We start from the raw sequence: 19,060 nt of genomic DNA on the forward strand, positions 1-19,060 counted from the left end.
GGAGCCTGTGAGTATGGCGGGTGGATGGGGGGCATGGGGTGGAACCAGGAGGAGGGGAACCCAGGGTCTACGGCTGCCTCTTCTAGGTGAGGAGTATGTCGCCTGCCTCCCTGACAACAGCTCAGGCACTGTGGCAGCAGTGGCCTTTTCAGCTGCCCACGAAGGCCTGCTTCAGCCAGAGGCCTGCAGCGCTTTCTGCTTCTCCACTGGCCGGGGCCTTGCGGCCCTCTCGGAGCAGGGCTGGTGCCTGTGTGGGGCAGCCCAGCCCTCCAGTGCCTCCTTCGCCTGCCTGTCCTTCTGCTCTGGCCCCCTGCCGCCTCCTGCGCCCGACTGTGGGGGCCCAACCCTCCTCCAGCATGTCTTCCCTGCCTCCCCAGGGGCTGCCCTGGTGGGGCCCCATGGACCCCTGGCCTCTGGCCAGCTAGCAGCCTTCCACATCGCTGCCCCGCTCCCTGTCACTGCCACACGCTGGAACTTCGGAGATGGCTCCCCCGAGGTGGATGCCGCTGGCCCGGCTGCCTCACACCGCTATGTGCTGCCTGGGCGCTATCATGTGACGGCTGTGGTGGCCCTGGGGGTCGGCTCAGCCCTGCTGGGGACAAACGTGCAGGTGGAAGCGGCACCTGCTGCCCTGGAGCTCGTGTGCCCGTCCTCGGTGCAGAGTGACGAGAGCCTCAAACTCAGCATCCAGAACCGTGGTGGTTCAGGCCTAGAGGCCGCCTACAGCATCGTGGCCCTGGGCGAGGAGCTGGCCCGAGGTGAGTGCCTCCTGCCCACCTCCTCTTCCTCCCCAGGGCCGTCTGGGTGGGGCTGAGCCTGGTACCCCCATCTTAGGCCCACACTGACCGTTGACACCTTCATTCCCACCGGTCTCCAGTGGTGCACCCGCTCTGCCCCTCGGACACGGAGATCTTCCCTGGCAACGGACACTGCTACCGCCTGGTGGTGGAGAAGGCAGCCTGGCTGCAGGCGCAAGAGCAGTGCCGGGCCTGGGCCGGGGCCGCCCTGGCCATGGTGGACAGTCCCGCCGTGCAGCGCTTCCTGGTCTCCCGGGTCACCAGGTGCCTGCCCCCAGCCCCTGAGGGGCCAGAGGTTGGGGGATCTCAAAAACACTGGGGCAGAGCCCGCGGCTGGGGAGGCTCAGGTGGAGAGAGACGGGAGCTGGGCCAGCTCTGGTGAGGAGATGGCGCCGGCCGGCAGGGCCATTCCTGTCAGCTCTGCAGATATAGATGCAGACGTGAGCTGGGGGCAGCCTCTGGACACTCCTGGGGCACGCCATATGGGAGGTGGCCTGCATGGAGATCCCTGCCGGTGCCCACAGGCCCCGTGGGTGGGTGCTACTGTGAGCCTGGGCTGGTGGGCCTTGCTCTCTGGGCTCTGAGCCTCAGTTTCCCCATCTGGAAAGGGGGACAGTGATGAGGCTCTGGACGGGCTACTGTGAGGGTAGGAGGATAGAGGAGTGCCCTGAGCCCCCTGCCATCCCACACCCACCCACAGGAGCCTGGACGTGTGGATCGGCTTCTCGACTGTGCAGGGGGCGGAGGCGGGCCTGGCGCCGCAGGGCGAGGCCTTCAGCCTGGAGAGCTGCCAGAACTGGCTGCCCGGGGAGCCACACCCAGCCACAGCTGAGCACTGCGTCCGGCTCGGGCCTACCGGGTGGTGCAACACCGACCTGTGCTCAGCGCCACACAGCTACGTCTGCGAACTGCGGCCCGGAGGTGTGCAGGGGCCAGGCGGGGGTCCTGAGACACTGGCTATGGTTAGGGGTCTGCCGAGGGCCGGCGGTGGAGGTGGAGGAGCTGGTGGGGGCTCTCGGGCTGCTCGGTCCCCAGTCTGTTGGCCCTGGTGTCCTGGACCCTGGCCTGGCACCTCATTGTGCACTCACCACCCCAGGCCCAGTGCAGGATGCCGAGAACCTCCTCGTGGGAGCACCCAGTGGGGACCTGCAGGGACCCCTGACGCCTTTGGCACCGCAGGAGGGCCTCTCAGCCCCGCACGAGCCCGTGGAGGTAGTTGGCCCTCCGTGTTCTAGAACCCACTCTCCTGCTTGCCCCTGGAGGCCTCACCTACCCTGCCCACTGTGGGCCTCACTGAAACACTTGGTGTCCTTAATGCTGCTTGTGCCTAGTGAAGATGGTTGGGAAAACCCAGAGTGCAGAGAGGAAAGTGTTGACTCACGTTACCCCCAGGCCTTTTCTCTGAGTGTTTGCAAGTTATTCCTGAAAGGCAGGTCAGGGGTCCTTTTCCATCGGAGTCTTCCTCGTGAGCGACAGGAGCATGGCCTGTGGGGGTCTGATGGCTCACTTCCCTTCCTTCCCCTCTTTCTGGGGAAGTTTGGGTCAGGGGAGTCTGGGCTTCAGGCTGGGGTGGAGTTTGCGGAGCTGAGGCGGCCCCTACTCTCCAGGTCATGGTATTCCCGGGCCTGAGTCTGAGCCATGAAGCCTTCCTCACCACAGCCGAATTTGGGACCCAGGAGCTCCGGCGGCCTGCCCAGCTGCGACTGCAGGTGTACCGGCTCCTCAGCGCAGCAGGTGGGTCTCTGGCCTCTTTGAGCTCTCACGTCTGCCTGTCCCGTGGCCACCAGAGCGGTCACCTGTCTCTGGTGGACAGAGCTGGGGTTCCAGAGACACCAGCTCGTTCCAGGTGTCCCGGGGATGGATCGGGTTGGGCCTGCCTGGGGGCCAGCCTGGGTCAGTCAGCCGGCTGGAGGCAGGGACGCAGCACTGGGCTGGGAGTGCTGCCCGGGCAGGGAGACCTGTTCTCACAGCAAAGCCAGGCTTGCCGGTGCAGGCAGGTGGCCTCTCTGACGGTGGCCTGTGGGCGAATCAGGGCCCCAACACCCTCCCCTCCTCGCAGGGACCCTGGAGAACGGCAGCGAGCCTGAGAGCAGGTCCCCGGACAACAGGACCCAGCTGGTCCCCGAGTGCATGCCGGGGGGACGCTGGTGCCCTGCAGCCAATGTCTGTGTGCCGCTGGACGCCTCCTGCCACCCCCAGGCCGGTGCCAATGGCTGCACGTCAGGGCCGGGGCTACCTGGGGCCCTCTATGCGCTATGGAGAGAGTTCCTCTTCTCCGTTCCTGCGGGGCCCCCCGCGCAGTACTCGGTGTGTGGCCCTGACCTTAGTCTGTCCCCTGCATCTCCTCAGGCCACCTTCCTGTCTGCTGCCCAAGGTCTGGGTCTGCTCACCAGACACACCCAGCCTGCAGGCCACTCCCATGTCCCTGCCACCTCCAACCTCTGACCTCTGCAGTGCCCTTGCTCCTCTCCCAATGGGAGAAGCTCTATCCTGGGCTCTCGGCACGTGCTGTGCCTCCTCGTCCCCTCTCCTGGCACAGCTGCTCCTTCCTGCCTGCCAGATCTCGGCCTGTGTCCTCTCCCCGGGTGTCCCCCTGTCCGCAGCTGTCCTGCTTGTCCCTGTCATGAGCACCGTGGGGAAGTTCCCTGAGGCCTGGCTGACGAAGTGGGGAGCCCTTCCTGTCCACCCTCCTCCCTCGTGCAGGGGTCCACGGGCCATGACCATGAGGACATGATGCAGCCCTGTCTCCCTTGCCACAGGTCACTCTCCATGGCCAGGATGTCCTCATGCTCCCTGGTGACCTCGTTGGCTTGCAGCACGACGCTGGCCCTGGCGCCCTCCTGCACTGCTCGCCGGCTCCCGGCCACCCCCAAGCCCTGTACCTCTCTGCCAATGCCTCGGCCTGGCTGCCCCACTTGCCAGCCCAGCTGGAGGGCACTCGGGCCTGCCCTGCCTGTGCCCTGCGGCTGCTGGCAGCCACGGAACAGCTCACCGTGCTGCTGGGCCTGAGGCCCAACGCTGGGCTGCGGCTGCCTGGGCGCTATGAGGTCCGGGCAGAAGTGGGCAATGGCGTGTCCAGGCATAACCTGTCCTGCAGCTTCAACGTGGTCTCCCCAGTGGCTGGGCTGCGGGTCATCTACCCTTCCCCCCGCAATGGCCACCTCTACGTGCCCACCAATGGCTCAGCCTTGGTGCTCCAGGTGGACTCTGGTGCCAACGCCACGGCCACGGCTCACTGGCCTGGGGGCAATGTCAGCGCCCGCTTTGAGGCTGCCTGCCCTGCCCTGGTGGCCACCCTCCTGCCTGGCTGCCCCTGGGAGACCAACGATACCCAGTTCTCAGTGGTAGCACTGCCGTGGCTCAGTGAGGGGGAGCACGTGGTGGAGGTTGTGGCAGAAAACAGCGCCAGCCGGGCCAACCTCAGTCTGCGGGTGACGGCGGAGGAGCCCATCTGTGGCCTCCGTGCCACGCCCAGCCCTGAGGCTCGTGTACTGCAGGGAGTCCTAGTGGTGAGTACGGCTGAGGCTCTGCCACCAGCCCCCAGGCAGGTGCCCGCAGACGGTGCCCACACAGGGCGCTACGCCTGGCTTCCCAGTGAGAGCGGCAGCCCAGTTACTGGGGTCATCAGCCCCTGAGCAGGTCCTGCTGGCTGGCTCCTCAGGCTACCTGGTGGGCTCTAAATTCCTGGAAAGTCGCAGCTCGCACAGCGGCTCCGCTAACACATTCCACTGTCTCATATCACGAAATGAATTTAAAACTCTGCCCCCCAACCTCACGCGAACCCCTGCGAGTCTGTCACACCCTCTGCTGTGTTCTCACCTGGCTAAAGCGAGTGGCTTTTGAGGTGAAGACTGAACCTCTGATGGGAAACTGCGGGCCACCTGCGGTGCTGCCATGCTGGGCATATGCGGGACAGGGCTGTCTCCAGGGCCTTGGGAGGGGCTGTTTCTGATGGCCCTGGCGTGACCTGTGCAGCCTATCCTGGGTTCTGTCAGCCGATGTGGGTTCTGTCTCTGAGGCCCGTGTGCTTCCCCTCACTGCTCCGAGCTCTGTGGTTGAGGAGGTGGGGCAGGAGCCCCAGGAGGGTCTGAGAGGACTCAGAGAGAGGGGGACTCTTTGTAGCTGGTACTAGGTCTGCTTTACAGATGGGGAAACTGAGGCACAGATTAGTTGAGGCATCATTAGTACAATGTGGCTGGTTGGAGAGCCGGATAGTCAGTGCCCCCGTCCGTGCTTGGCTCCCATGGCATGCAGAGCCCCGGGCACCTCCTCCACTCTGCCCTGCATGGGACTCTCCAGCCCAATGGGAGGTGTGTCCAGGAGGCGACAGGCCAAGGGCAGAGCAGTCCTCCACAGAGTCCAGGCTGACACTAGTACCCCCGCAGAGGTACAGCCCCGTGGTGGAGGCCGGCTCAGACATGGTCTTCCGGTGGACCATCAATGACAAGCAGTCCCTGACCTTCCAGAACGTAGTCTTCAATGTCATTTATCAGAGCGCAGCGGTCTTCAAGCTCTCAGTAGGTGGGCGGGGGGGTGGGGAGGGGAGGGGAGGGGCTGGGGTGTAAGGGGAAGGGAAGGGATAGGGAGGGGAGGGGATGGGGTGGGGGCGTGGGGAGGGGAGGAGATGGGGTGGGGCGGGGTGGGGCGGGGCGGGATGGGTTTGGGGCGGGCTCCACCTTCACTCTGCTTTCTGCTCTGCTTTCTGCTCTGCTTTCTGCTGCCTGAGGACGCTGCCGTGGCTGTGGGTGAGTGGAGGGAGGGACGCCAAGTAGGGCCGGACCTCTCACCTGCCGCCTGTGCCCACTGATGCCTGTCCCTGCAGCTAACGGCCTCCAACCATGTGAGCAACGTCACTGTGAACTACAACGTCACCGTGGAGCGGATGAACAGGATGCAGGGCCTGTGGGTCTCCACTGTGCCGGCCGTGCTGCCCCCCAATGCCACGCTGGCACTGACGGCAGGCGTGCTGGTGGACTCGGCTGTGGAGGTGGCCTTCCTGTGAGTGACTCGGGGGCCGGTTGGGGGTGGGCACCAGGCTCTTGTCCCAGCCCCAGTCTCAGCTGAGGGATCTCCCGCCAGGGGGCTGCTTTTCTGAGCCTCGGTTTCCATCTGTTGGGAGGTACTGGGTGCACAGGAGCCCTCCCATGAGGCTGCACGGGAGTGGGGAGAGGCCTCAGCACAGCCTGGTGGGCTCTGAACGGAAGCCCAGGGCATGACTGCAGGGTGGAGCCTTGGCTGGGTCCTAAGCATCCCTGCCCCGCCACCGCGCACCCCTGTCCTGGTCCACTCACTGCCTCCCACCGCCCTGGCAGGTGGACCTTTGGGGATGGGGAGCAGGCCCTCCACCACTTCCACCCTCCGTACAACGAGTCCTTCCCGGTTCCAGACCCCTCAGTGGCCCAGGTGCTGGTGGAGCACAATGTCACGCACACCTATGCTGCCCCAGGTGAGGGATGAGGGGGTGAGGGGGCTGCTGCCTTTCAGGCCCTGAGCATGGGCACCCCCCAACCCCCCAGTCAACCTGCCCCCCTTCCTCCCCAGCAGCCCTCACTGTGACTCCACCTGGGCTGATGGCTTAGGCCCTTACTGGGGTGAGGGAGGGGCCAGGCACTGGGGGACTGGATGGGGAAGCTGGGCCCCCTGAACTGCTCCCTGGGCCTGGCTCTTGTTGCTCTGCTGCCCTGAGAGCAGCTGTACTTGGAGGTGGCGCCGTCCTCACCTGGCAGCCCTCAGTGCTGCCGCTCCTGTGCTCCATCCCGCACATGGCCTGGGAGCCTGGGACCCTTAGGGCTGGGCCACAGGTGCAGCTGTTCACCCCGGGCTCCTCAGGCGGGGACTTCTGCCAAGCGGGTAGGGAGCGGGTGGGGGTGCCACGGCCGCCGCACTTGGGCCTGTCCCCACAGGTGAGTACATCCTGACCGTGCTGACGTCTAATGCCTTCGAGAACCTGACGCAGCAGGTGCCTGTGAGCGTGCGTGCCGCCCTGCCTTCCATGGCTGTGGGTGTGAGCGCCAGTGTCCTGGTGGCCGGCAGGCCCATCACCTTCTACCCGCACCCGCTGCCCTCACCTGGAGGTGTTCTTTACACGTGGGACTTCGGAGACAGCTCCCCTGTCCTGACCCAGAGCCAGCCGGCTGCCAACCACACCTACGCCTCGAGGGGCACCTACCGTGTGCAGCTGGAGGTCAACAACACAGTGAGCCGCGCGCTGGCCCAGGCAGATGTGCGTGTTTTCGAGGAGCTCCGTGGGCTCAGCGTGGACATGAGCCTGGCGGTGGAGCAGGGAGCCCCTGTGGTGGTGAGTGCTGCGGTGCAGACTGGCGATGACATCACGTGGACCTTCGACATGGGGGACGGCACCGTACTGTCGGGCCCTGAGGACGTGGTGGAGCATGTGTACCTGCGGGCGCAGAACTGGACAGTGACCGTGGGTGCGGCCAGCCCTGCTGGCCACCTGGCCCAGAGCCTGCACGTGCTGGTCTTCGTCCTGGAGGTGCTGCGCATCGAGCCCGCCGCCTGCATCCCCACGCAGCCTGACGCGCGGCTCACGGCCTACGTCACCGGGAACCCCGCCCACTACCTCTTTGACTGGACCTTTGGGGACGGCTCCTCCAACACAACCGTGCAGGGGCGCCCTACGGTGACGCACAACTTCACGCGGAGCGGCACATTCCCCCTGGCGCTCGTGCTGTCGAGCCGTGTGAACAAGGCGCATTACTTCACCAGCATCTGCGTGGAGCCGGAGGTGGGCAACGTCACCCTGCAGCCAGAGAGGCAGTTTGTGCAGCTCGGGGACGAGGTCCGGCTCATGGCATGTGTCTGGCCCCCCTTCCCCTACCGCTACACCTGGGACTTCGGCACCGAGGAAGCCGCCCCCGCCCGTGCTGGGGGCCCCGAGGTGACGTTCACCTACCGAGACCCAGGCTCCTATCTTGTGACAGTCACCGCGTCCAACAATGTCTCTGCTGCCAATGACTCAGCCCTGGTGGAGGTACAGGAGCCTGTGGTGGTCACGGACATCAAGGTCAACAGCTCCCTCATGCTGGAGCTGCAGCAGCCATACCTATTCTCTGCTGTCGGCCGTGGGCACCCCGCCAGCTACCTGTGGGATCTGGGGGACGGTGGGCGGCTGGAGGGTCCGGAGGTCACCCACGCTTACAACAGCATAGGTGACTTCACCGTCAGGGTGGCTGGCTGGAATGAGGTGAGCCGCAGTGAGGCCTGGCTCAATGTGACGGTGAAGCGGCGTGTGCGGGGGCTGGTGGTCAACGCCAGCCGCACGGTGGTGCCCCTGAATGGGAGCGTGAGCTTCAGCACCTCGCTGGAGGCCGGCAGTGACGTGCGCTATTCCTGGGTGCTCTGTGACCGCTGCACACCCATCCCTGGGGGCCCTACTATCTCTTACACCTTCCGCTCCGTGGGCACCTTCAGTATCATCGTCACAGCTGAGAACGAGGTGGGCTCTGCCCAGGACAGCATCTTCGTCTACGTCCTGCAGCTCATAGAGGGGCTGCAGGTAGTGGGCTGTGGCAGCTACTTTCCCACCAACCACACGGTACAGCTACAGGCTGTGGTCAGGGATGGCACCAACATCTCCTACAGCTGGACCGCTTGGTGGGATAGGGGCCCGGCCCTGGCCGGCAGCGGCAAAGGCTTCTCACTCACCGCGCTCGAGGCCGGCACCTACCACGTGCAGCTGCGGGCCACCAACATGCTGGGCAGCGCGTGGGCCGACTGCACTGTGGACTTTGTGGAGCCTGTGGGGTGGCTGAAGGTGGCCGCCTCCCCGAACCCAGCTGCCGTCAACACAAGCGTCACCCTCAGTGCCGAGCTGGCTGGTGGCAGTGGTGTCCTATACACTTGGTCCTTAGAGGAGGGATTGAGCTGGGAGACCCCTGAGCCATTTACCACCCACAGCTTCCCCGCGCCCGGCCTGCACTTGGTCACTGTCACAGCAGGGAACCCGCTGGGCTCAGCCAGCGCCACCGTGGAGGTGGGCGTGCAGGTGCCTGTGAATGGCCTCAGCATCAGGGCCGGTGAGTCGGGAGGCAGCTTCGTGGCGGCCGGGTCCTCTGTGCCCTTCTGGGGGCAGCTGGCCACAGGCACCGATGTGAGCTGGTGCTGGGCTGTACCCGGCGGCAGCAGCAAGCGTGGCCCTCATGTCACCATGGTCTTCCCGGATGCTGGCACCTTCTCTGTCCAGCTAAACGCCTCCAACGCAGTCAGCTGGGTCTCAGCCACACACAACCTCACGGTGGAGGAGCCCATCGTGGGCCTGGTGCTGTGGGCCAGCAGCAAGGTAGTGGCGCCCGGGCAGCTTGTCCATTTTCAGATCCTGCTGGCTGCCGGCTCGGCCGTCACCTTCCGCCTGCAGGTCGGTGGGGCCAGCCCAGCGGTGCTCCCCGGGCCCCGTTTCTCCCACAGCTTCCCCCGTGTCGGAGACCACGTGGTGAGCGTGCAAGGTGAAAACCACGTGAGCTGGGCCCAGGCTCAGGTGCGCATTGTGGTGCTGGAGGCTGTGAGCGGGCTGCAGGTGCCCAACTGCTGTGAGCCTGGCATCGCCACAGGCACTGAGAGGAACTTCACAGCTCGCGTGCAGCGCGGTTCTCGGGTTGCCTACGCCTGGTACTTCTCACTGCAGAAGGTCCAGGGCGACTCGCTGGTCATCCTGTCGGGCCGCGACGTCACCTACACGCCCGTGGCTGCGGGGCTGCTGGAGATCCAGGTGCGCGCCTTCAATGCCCTGGGCAGCGAGAACCGCACGCTGGTGCTGGAGGTCCAGGACGCCGTCCAGTACGTGGCCCTGCAGAGCGGCCCCTGCTTCACCAACCGCTCGGCATGGTTTGAGGCTGCCACCAGCCCCAGCCCCCGGCGCGTGGCCTACCACTGGGACTTTGGGGACGGGGCCCCGGGGCAGGACACAGATGAGCCCCGGGCCGAGCACTGCTACCTGAGGCCTGGGGACTACCGCGTGCAGGTGAACGCCTCCAACCTCGTGAGCTTCTTCGTGGCGCAGGCCACGGTGACTGTCCAGGTGCTGGCCTGCCGGGAGCCAGAGGTGGACGTGGTCCTGCCCCTGCAGGTGCTGATGCGGCGCTCACAGCGCAACTACCTGGAGGCCCACGTTGACCTGCGTGACTGCGTCACCTACCAGACCGAGTACCGCTGGGAGGTGTACCGCACCGCCAGCTGCCAGCGGCCAGGGCGCCCAACCCGTGTGGCCCTGCCTGGCGTGGACGTGAGCCGGCCTCAGCTGGTGCTGCCGCGGCTGGCGCTGCCTGTGGGGCACTACTGCTTTGTGTTTGTCGTGTCATTTGGGGACACGCCACTGGCACGGAGCATCCAGGCCAACGTGACGGTGGTCCCCGAGCGCCTGGTGCCCATTATTGAGGGTGGCTCGTACCGCGTGTGGTCAGACACACAGGACCTGGTGCTGGATGGGAGTGAGTCCTACGACCCCAACCTGGAGGATGGCGACCAGACACCACTCAGTTTCCACTGGGCCTGTGTGGCTTCGACACAGGTCAGCGCGTTGCAGGGCCGTCCTCCCTGCCCCTCACCCGCCCATACCCACAAGCCCAGAGAATGCCCATCACACCACCAGGGCTGGCCCGTCCTCAGTGCCTGGCGGGCCCCATCCCAGCATGGGGAGAGGATCTCCCGAGCCATCCACTGGGCTGGGCTCTGCTTTGAGACTGGGTGGGGCTCTCATGCTGCGTCGCCCCTTGTTCTTGGCCTGCAGAGGGAGGCTGGCGGGTGTGCCCTGAACTTTGGGCCCCGCGGGAGCAGCATGGTCACCATTCCACGGGAACGGCTGGCGGCCGGTGTGGAATACACCTTCAGCCTGACCGTGTGGAAGGCCGGCCGCAAGGAGGAGGCCACCAACCAGACGGTAGGTGCCGCCTGCCCCTTGGTCACACGCCTCAGACAGCCCAGCATCCCTGCTCATCCACTGTTTTCTGTATTTTAGTGCTCGCAGAGGCCGAATGCTCTCCCTTAACTTTGTTTTTGATACAAATTCTGTTTAACACAACAGCCTGCTTCTGCTTTGCTTCTTTCCAAACCTGTCACAGCTCCATGTACAATCTTCAAGCTACACACGCTCTAGTAATTGGTAAAAGCCACATAGTCCCCCAACACCACCAACCAAAGAGCCCCTTCCCACCCTGGACGCAGCCACTGTCCCCAGCCCGTGTCCCTGTTCCTGAATGCGGTGGGCCGGTTCTCACCCTCATGCTCCCCTCTCTGGACCAGCCAGGAGGCTTGGTGACCCTGAGCCCATGGCAGCCGTTCCTGCTGCTGTCAGGTGGGGCCTGCTGGTGCTCCAGAGCAGGTGTCTGTTCCCCAGGCCCTGCTTTCCTCAGCTGGCCTGACTGGGGGCCTGCCCAGAGGGGTCATCTGAGGGGAGGGCATGGGAGCAGGTCCCATCCCGGCTCAGCCTGCTGACCCAGGCCCCGGCCCAGGGCTGCAGGAATCTGTGGGTCAGGCCCATACGTACGTCCCTTCCCACATGCACCCCTCAGGGGCCCTCAGTGAGCATTGCCTGCCTGTTGCCAAGCTCCAGCTGGGTCCAGGACACCAGAACACACGCCCTGGTGTTCTCTGCCCTGTGTACGCCCTTCTGCCACCCGGGTTGGGAGGTGGAAAACCGGATGAGTATCCTGGGAGGGGTTGAGCTCACAGGCGGTGGCCAGGCCCCTGGGAAACCTGGAGTTTGGGAGCAGCATCCTCCATGGGTTCTCTAGACCTTCCAGTAGGCCGAGTAGACCTGTGTCGGAGGTAACCCCACTGCATCCCCAGGTGCTGATCCGGAGTGGTCGGGTGCCCATTGTGTCCTTGGAGTGTGTGTCCTGCAAGGCACAGGCTGTGTACGAAGTGAGCCGCAGCTCCTACGTGTACCTGGAGGGCCGCTGCCTCAACTGCAGCAGCGGCTCCAAGCGAGGGGTGAGTTGCCCAGGGCTTGTGCGGGGTGGGGGTGGATCCCATGGCCAAGGGGGCGGGACCTGCAGGCAGAAGCGAGGCTGACAGGGCAGAGGGTTCCGCCCACTCACCACCTCTCCTGCCTGCAGCGCTGGGCGGCACGTACTTTCAGTAACAAGACGCTGGTGCTGGATGAGACCACCACCTCCACGGGCAGCGCAGACATGCGACTGGTGCTGCGGCGGGGCGTGCTGCGGGACGGCGAGGGGTACACCTTTACGCTCACGGTGCTGGGCCAGTCTGGCGAAGAGGAGGGCTGTGCCTCCATCCGCCTGTCCCCCAACCGCCCACCTTTGGGGGGCTCGTGCCGCCTCTTCCCGCTGGGTAACGTGCACGCCCTCACCACCAAGGTGCACTTCGAATGCACAGGTGAGTGCAAGCCTGCGTGGGGGGCGCGGCGGGATCCCCCGACTCTGTGACACTGCGGAGCCCTCCCGTGATGCTGTGGGGTCCCTCAGGCTGGCATGACGCAGAGGATGCTGGCGCCCCACTGGTGTATGCCCTGCTGCTGCGGCGCTGTCGCCAGGGTCACTGCGAGGAGTTCTGTGTCTACAAGGGCAGTCTCTCCAGCTACGGAGCTGTGCTGCCCCCGGGTTTCGGGCCACACTTCGAGGTGGGCCTGGCCGTGGTGGTGCAGGACCAGCTGGGAGCCGCCGTGGTCGCCCTCAACAGGTGAGCCAGGCCGTGGGAGGGCGCCCCTGAGACTGCCACCTGCTCACCGCCCCCTCCACTCGCAGGTCTCTGGCCATCGCCCTCCCAGAGCCCAACGGCAGCGCAACGGGGCTTACAGTCTGGCTGCATGGGCTGACGGCCAGTGTGCTCCCGGGGCTGCTGAGGCAGGCCGACCCCCAACATGTCATTGAGTACTCCCTGGCCCTGATCGCTGTGCTGAATGAGGTGAGTGCAGGCTGGGAGGGAATCTCATATCTGCCGCACGCGTGCTGGGGACCAAGACCTGTACCCCTGCCTGGAGCCTTGTGGAAGGCTCACCCTGGGCCTCACAGACAAATCCCAGCGACCCTGAAGCAGCACCCTCTGCTCCCAGCAGCCACCCTCTGCTCCCAGCAGCCACCCTCCCCTGTGCCTGCTTTCCGCAACGCGTCCCCTGCCCCCAGGAGGGCCCCTGTGCTTACCCTGTTTTGCCCATGAAGAAACGGCTCAGTGTCACGGGTCAGTGCCCACATCACACAGTATCCAGCGCGTAACTGCACCCCGGGAGTGGTGGGCACATGCTGGCCTCCTGCCGGCCTCCTGCCCTGCTGACAGCTTGCTGTGCCCCCTGCCTGCCCGCCCCAGTATGAGCAGGGCCTGGACGTGGCGGCAGAGCCCGAGCACGAGCGGCAGCGCCGAGCCCAGATACGCAAGAACGTCACGCAGACCCTGGTGTCCCTGCGGGTCCACACCGTGGATGACATCCAGCAGATCGCTGCTGCGCTGGCCCAGTCCATGGTAGGACGGCCCCGTGTGCCCACCGCACCCTGCATGCCTGCCAGGGCACTGGGTTCAGCCCCCCAGCGTGGACGGGCAGCTTGGCTGAGGAGCTGAGCCTCCCAGCCTGGGCTCCTTCCTGCTGTGACCTTCCTCGGTCTCTGACCTGCCTTAGTAGCTTCACCCGTTCTGCTGTCCTGCGTGAACCCAGGGTGTCTTTCAGGGGACCCAGGGTGTAAAGAGGGGCCCAGTTGTGGGGAGGGGCCGGGAAGATGCTGCTCTGTGCCCTCCCCTCCTCCCCTCTCCCCCTTCTCTCTGACTGGTGTGAAGAGGTGCCCTGTGTGGCCGGTGGGCTGCATCACGTAGGCCCCGAGTGGAGGCCCTGGGTCAGGCGGAGCCCCAGGAGATGCTTAGTGGGGAGGCTGTGGGGGTCCAGTCAGGCGGGCTCTCTAGCTGCAGGGCTGGGGGTAGGAGCCAGGTGAGGACTCACGTGGAGAGGAGGATGTGTGCAAGGAGTAGGCCTAGGAGCGGGGCTGGACACTGTCGGCTCCACACAGGGTCCCAGCAGGGAGCTCGTATGCCGCTCATGCCTGAAGCAGACGCTGCACAAGCTGGAGGCCATGATGCGCATCCTGCAGGCAGAGACCACTGCGGGCACCGTGACGCCCACCGCCATTGGAGACAGCATCCTCAACATCACAGGTGCCGCTGCCTGTGCCCCACACCGTCCCACACCATCTCTCCGCCCCACACCACCCTTTTCTCCGCCTCCCTCCTCCCCCCAACCACCTCGCCCTTGCCCCATCCCGTCTTTGTCCCCCCACCCTTTCCGTGATTCCCAGCCTCATTCTCCTCCCCCTCCCCCTTCCCTGTCCCATCCCTTTTCTCCATCTCTCTCCCCCTTCTCCATTCCCCCATCCTCCCCCTCCCCTTGTCCATTCCATTCCTCTTATTCCCCTTCCCCTCCCTTTGTCCCTGCTCCTCCCGCTCCCCTTTCTCCTCTCTCTACCCTTTTCCTTCCTTCTTCCTACCTCTCCCTATCCTCTCCCTCACCCTCATCCTCATCCCTATCCCCTTCCCCCCCCCCCCCCCCCAACCTCTCTCCAGCTTCCCCCTTCCTTCTGCCTGCACCTCCCTCTCTGCCCTGTCAGGTTCCCCCTTTTTCCCAGCCCCCACCCTCTGGCTTCCCCTTTCTCCTAGCCCCATTTTCCGGCTCCCCTTTCTGCCTGCCCCCAGCCTCTGCCTCCCTCTCCCTGCACTGACCTTACACCCGTCTGCAGGCGACCTCATCCACCTGGCCAGCTCGGACGTGTGGGGGCCACAGCCCTCAGAGCTGGGGACCGAGTCACCATCACAGATGGTGGCGTCCCAGGCCTACAACCTGACCTCCGCCCTCATGCGCATCCTCATGCGCTCCCGCGTCCTCAACGAGGAGCCCCTGACGCTGGCGGGCGAGGAGATTGTGGCCCAGGGCAAGCGCTCAGACCCGCGGAGCCTCCTGTGCTATGGCAGTGCCCCCGGGCCTGGCTGCCACTTCTCCATTCCCGAGGCCTTCAGCGGGGCCCTGGCCAACCTCAGCGACGTGGTGCAGCTCATCTTCCTGGTGGACTCCAATCCCTTTCCCTTCGGCTATATCAGCAACTACACCGTCTCCACCAAGGTGGCCTCAATGGCGTTCCAGACACAGGCTGGCGCCCAGATCCCCATTGAGCGGCTGGCCTCAGAGCGCGCCATCACTGTGAAGGTGCCCAACAATTCAGACTGGGCTGCCAAGGGCCAGCGCAGCTCAGCCGACTCCGTTGTGGTCCAGCCCCAGGCCTCCGTCGGTGCTGTGGTCACCCTGGACAGCAGCAACCCTGCGGCCGGGCTGCACCTGCAGCTCAACTATACGCTGCTGGACGGTGCGTGCAGTGGGCGGGGCGCACGCGGCCCCCTGGCCTCGTTCTTGAGGGGAAGGCATTTCTCATAGTGCCTGCCTGGGTGTTTCTGGTGAAATCTGCTCTCTGCTTCATGGACTGCTGGGGGCCACAGAGAAGCAGGTGCTAGCTCTGGCACAGAGGCTCCTGTGGCCTTTCAGGCCCATGGCAGCAGGCGGACTCAGGAGGGCTGTCGCGGGTGTCCCCCGGGTGGTTGAGTTTCCTGGTGGGCGTCTGACCAGCATGTGCTGCCCCCAGGCCGCTACCTGTCTGAGGAACCTGAGCCCTACCTGGCAGTCTACCTGCACTCGGAGCCCCGGCCCAATGAGCACAACTGCTCAGCCAGCAGGAGGATCCGCCCAGAGTCACTGGAGGGTGCTGACCACCGGCCCTATACCTTCTTCATTGCCCCGGGGTGAGCTCTGTGGGCTGGCCTGGCAGGGCAGGGCGTCATGGGTCAGCTTTGCCCAGGTTGCTGGCCCTATGGGAACAGCAAGCAGCGAGGGGACTGGACCCCGGGCATGGACTCTGGGCCCTGACATCTGACCTGGTGGAGCCTGAGCTCAGTTCCACTGCCCCTTCCTCGCCCAGGACTGGAGAGCAGGCGGGGAGTTACCATCTGAACCTCAGCAGCCACTTCCGCTGGTCGGCGCTGGAGGTGTCCGTGGGCCTGTACACGTCCCTGTGCCAGTACTTCAGCGAGGAGGACATGGTGTGGAGGACAGAGGGGCTGTTGCCCCTGGAGGAGACCTCACCCCACCAGGCCGTCTGCCTCACCCGCCACCTCACCGCCTTCGGCGCCAGCCTCTTCGTGCCCCCAAGCCATGTCCGCTTCGTCTTTCCTGTGAGTGGCTCCGTGCTCCTGGGAGCCTTTGCAGGGTTGAGGAGGGCCTGGGTGGGCTCTGCTCTATCTCGAGAAGGCGCCGCTTGCACGTGACCTCCTGGGCCTGGGCTGTGTCCTCACAGGAGCCGACAGCGGGTGTAAACTACATCGTCATGCTGACATGCGCCGTGTGCCTGGTGACCTACGCGGTCATGGCCGCCATCCTGCACAAGCTGGACCAGCTGGATGCCAGCCGGGGCCGCGCCATCCCTTTCTGTGGGCAGCGGGGCCGTTTCAAGTACGAGATCCTCGTCAAGACAGGCTGGGGCCGGGGCTCAGGTGAGTGAGCGGGTGCAGCAGGGTGGCAGCGCCTCCCCTGCTCTCACTGGCGGTGCGGGTTGCACCCTCTGGGAGTGAGTCTCGTCGCAGGCGTCAGAACAAGGCAGTTTTTGCAGTGCTGTGTGAAGGGCTCATGTGTTAATCCTGGGAATGAGCTCATGGGCACTCACTGTCGCTGAGAACTAGGACAGCTCCTAGCTGGAAGTAGGTGCCAATCAATCAGGGTGGGCAGCCCACGTTTTGCATAGCAGCGTGGCCCCACAAGAGGCCCCACTCAGCCTGCGCAGAGGTGAGCATTGCTACCACTGTAGGAGACTGCGTCCACCCGTGATCCTGACTGCATAGCTCGTGTCTCAGACAGAGAGCCTCCCCATGGCTGTTTCTTCAATAACCTTTTTGTTTTTGTTTGTTTTTGTTTTTTTTGGAGACGGAGTCTTGCTCTGTTGTCCAGGCTGGAATGCAGTGGCATGATCCTGGCTCACTGCAAGTTCCAGCTCCCGGGTTTAAGCGATTCCCCTGCCTCAGCCTCCTGAGTAGCTGGGACTACAGGCGCCTGCCACCACACTCAGCTAATTTTTCACCATGTCAGCCAGGCTGGTCTCAAACTCCTGACCTCAGGTGATCTGCCTGCCTCGGCCTGCCAAAGTGCTGGGATGACAGGCATGAGCCACCACACCCGGCTGTGTTCCCATTTTTTATCTCAGTGCTGTGGTTTCATCTTCATTGGCCAGTTCTTTGTTTTGATTACCTACTTTTTAAAACTGTTGGCCGGGCACGGTGGCCCACGGTGGCCTGTAATCCCAGCAGTTTGGGAGGCCGAGGCAGGCAGATCACAAGGTCAGGAGATCGAGACCATCCTGGCTAACACAGTGAAAGTCTGTTTCTACTAAAAAATACAAAAATTTATCTGGGCGTGCTGGCAGGTGCCTGTAGTCCCAGCTCCTCAGGAGACTGAGGCAGGAGAATGGCGTGAACCCGGGAGGCAGAACTTGCAGTGAGCTGAGATCACACCACTGCACTCCAGCCTGGGCGACAGAGCAAGACTCTGTCAGAAAAAAGAAAAAAAAAACTGTCACCTGGGTCTGTCACTGGGAGAGAAGGAGGGGACATAGCTTCACGCTTTGTAGTCTGTGCATGAACTGAGGGACAGGTGTGTGGTGCGGGTCACTGGTTGTGGTGTGACAGGCGTGGACGGGTGTGCGGGGGGGGTCACTGGTTGTGGTGTGGACTGAGATGTGTGCAGCCGTGTTTGCATGTCACAAGTTACAGTTCTCTCTGTGTAATTTAATTATGTCCTTGTGGCCTTGCTGTTTATTGGACAAACTGCAGTAACCGCAGCCCCTCGTGTGGCAGAGCTGTGTAAAGCCGGGACTGCCCGTGCGGCATCTTGAGTGCACAGAGGCCAAAGCTGAGACGACTTGCCTGGGATGCTACACGTGTTGGGCAGCAGACTGAGCCTCCCACCCCTCCCTCTTGCTCCCCAGGTACCACAGCCCATGTGGGTATCATGCTGTATGGGGTGGACAGCCGGAGCGGCCACCGGCACCTGGACGGTGACAGAGCCTTCCACCGCAACAGCCTGGACATCTTCCAGATCGCCACCCCGCACAGCCTGGGCAGCGTGTGGAAGATCCGAGTGTGGCACGACAACAAAGGTCTGTGTAGACCCTGCGGAGCGCTGCCTCTCTGCCCCCGCATTGGGGTGCCCTGCGAGCCTGACCTCCCTCGCGCACCTCTGCAGGGCTCAGCCCCGCCTGGTTCCTGCAGCATGTCATTGTCAAGGACCTGCAGACAGCCCGCAGTGCCTTCTTCCTGGTCAATGACTGGCTGTCGGTGGAGACGGAGGCCAACGGGGGCCTGGTGGAGAAGGAGGTGCTGGCGGCGAGTAAGGCCTCGTTCCACGTTCCTGCTGTGTGGGAGGCTGGGCGGGGTGGTCCTGCCCCAAGGCCTCCTGCAGCTGGGCCCTCCCTGCCCCCAGGCGACGCAGCCCTGTTGCGCTTCCGGCGCCTGCTGGTGGCTGAGCTGCAGCGCGGCTTCTTTGACAAGCACATCTGGCTCTCCATATGGGACCGGCCACCTCGCAGCCGCTTCACCCGCATCCAGAGGGCCACCTGCTGTGTCCTCCTCATCTGCCTCTTCCTGGGCGCCAATGCCGTGTGGTACGGGACTGTTGGAGACTCTACCTATAGGTGGGTGCCGCAGGGGTTGGGACAGCCTCTTCCTGCCCAGCCCTGCCCGCCCCTCAGCCTCACCTGTGTGGCCTCCTCTCTCCCACACAGCGCGGGGCGTGTGTCCAGGCTGCGTCCGCTGAGTGTCGACACAGTTGCTGTTGGCCTGGTGTCCAGCGTGGTTGTCTATCCCATCTACCTGGCCGTCCTCTTTCTCTTCCGGATGTCCCGGAGCAAGGTGGGCTGGGGCTGGGGACCCGGGAGTACTGGGAATGGAGCCTGGGCTTCGGCACCACGCCCAGGGCTACTCTCCAGTACTGCAGGCAGAGGGAAAGGTGCCCACCAAAGGCTGGCTCTCGGGAAGGGTCAACACACTTGAGCAGCCTTAGCTAGACCGACCAGGGAGAAAGAGAGAAGACTCAGATGCCAGAATCATGAAAGAACGAGGGCACTTCACTGCCAACCCTGCAGACATTAACAGAACCTAAGCACATGGTACGGACAACTGCACAGTAGCACACCAGATAACTCAGAAGAAGCGAGCACACAGCTGCACACGCTTCCGAAACACTCTTCAGAAGAAAATCTCAGTACATCTACAGCAAGTGA

At 64.3% G+C, this 19,060-nt stretch overlaps 1 protein-coding gene and 1 long non-coding RNA gene across 4 annotated transcripts in view; one reads left to right on the top strand and one right to left on the bottom strand.

The window, feature by feature from the left end:
- The window catches only part of PKD1 (polycystin 1, transient receptor potential channel interacting), a 46,971-nt gene that overhangs the window by 17,319 nt on the left and 10,592 nt on the right, over nucleotides 1-19,060 (top strand). For 2 of the 3 annotated variants that reach the window (XM_026447541.1, XM_026447542.1), the window contains exons 5-30: nucleotides 87-758; nucleotides 878-1,061; nucleotides 1,498-1,718; nucleotides 1,894-2,009; nucleotides 2,405-2,531; nucleotides 2,857-3,104; nucleotides 3,557-4,306; nucleotides 5,183-5,314; nucleotides 5,620-5,795; nucleotides 6,110-6,243; nucleotides 6,701-10,320; nucleotides 10,540-10,689; nucleotides 11,598-11,741; nucleotides 11,867-12,146; nucleotides 12,236-12,449; nucleotides 12,515-12,674; nucleotides 13,074-13,226; nucleotides 13,763-13,907; nucleotides 14,486-15,106; nucleotides 15,380-15,536; nucleotides 15,713-15,965; nucleotides 16,088-16,283; nucleotides 17,768-17,938; nucleotides 18,025-18,168; nucleotides 18,241-18,472; nucleotides 18,563-18,689. In XM_026447541.1, coding sequence (XP_026303326.1) covers nucleotides 87-758; nucleotides 878-1,061; nucleotides 1,498-1,718; nucleotides 1,894-2,009; nucleotides 2,405-2,531; nucleotides 2,857-3,104; nucleotides 3,557-4,306; nucleotides 5,183-5,314; nucleotides 5,620-5,795; nucleotides 6,110-6,243; nucleotides 6,701-10,320; nucleotides 10,540-10,689; nucleotides 11,598-11,741; nucleotides 11,867-12,146; nucleotides 12,236-12,449; nucleotides 12,515-12,674; nucleotides 13,074-13,226; nucleotides 13,763-13,907; nucleotides 14,486-15,106; nucleotides 15,380-15,536; nucleotides 15,713-15,965; nucleotides 16,088-16,283; nucleotides 17,768-17,938; nucleotides 18,025-18,168; nucleotides 18,241-18,472; nucleotides 18,563-18,689 — 9,527 coding nt within the window. The remainder of the gene's footprint in view (nucleotides 1-86; nucleotides 759-877; nucleotides 1,062-1,497; nucleotides 1,719-1,893; nucleotides 2,010-2,404; nucleotides 2,532-2,856; nucleotides 3,105-3,556; nucleotides 4,307-5,182; nucleotides 5,315-5,619; nucleotides 5,796-6,109; nucleotides 6,244-6,700; nucleotides 10,321-10,539; nucleotides 10,690-11,597; nucleotides 11,742-11,866; nucleotides 12,147-12,235; nucleotides 12,450-12,514; nucleotides 12,675-13,073; nucleotides 13,227-13,762; nucleotides 13,908-14,485; nucleotides 15,107-15,379; nucleotides 15,537-15,712; nucleotides 15,966-16,087; nucleotides 16,284-17,767; nucleotides 17,939-18,024; nucleotides 18,169-18,240; nucleotides 18,473-18,562; nucleotides 18,690-19,060) is intronic. The other variant, XM_023189244.3, reaches the window with a different exon arrangement.
- On the bottom strand, nucleotides 11,616-13,150 carry LOC111524147. The gene is made up of 3 exons (XR_002725703.1): nucleotides 12,911-13,150; nucleotides 11,884-12,685; nucleotides 11,616-11,647 (listed from the first exon to the last, which is right to left on the bottom strand). It is a non-coding gene; the product is annotated as an uncharacterized LOC111524147 (long non-coding RNA).

The sequence above is a fragment of the Piliocolobus tephrosceles genome, chromosome 17, assembly GCF_002776525.5.
Source record: "Piliocolobus tephrosceles isolate RC106 chromosome 17, ASM277652v3, whole genome shotgun sequence".
NCBI lineage: Eukaryota > Metazoa > Chordata > Mammalia > Primates > Cercopithecidae > Piliocolobus > Piliocolobus tephrosceles.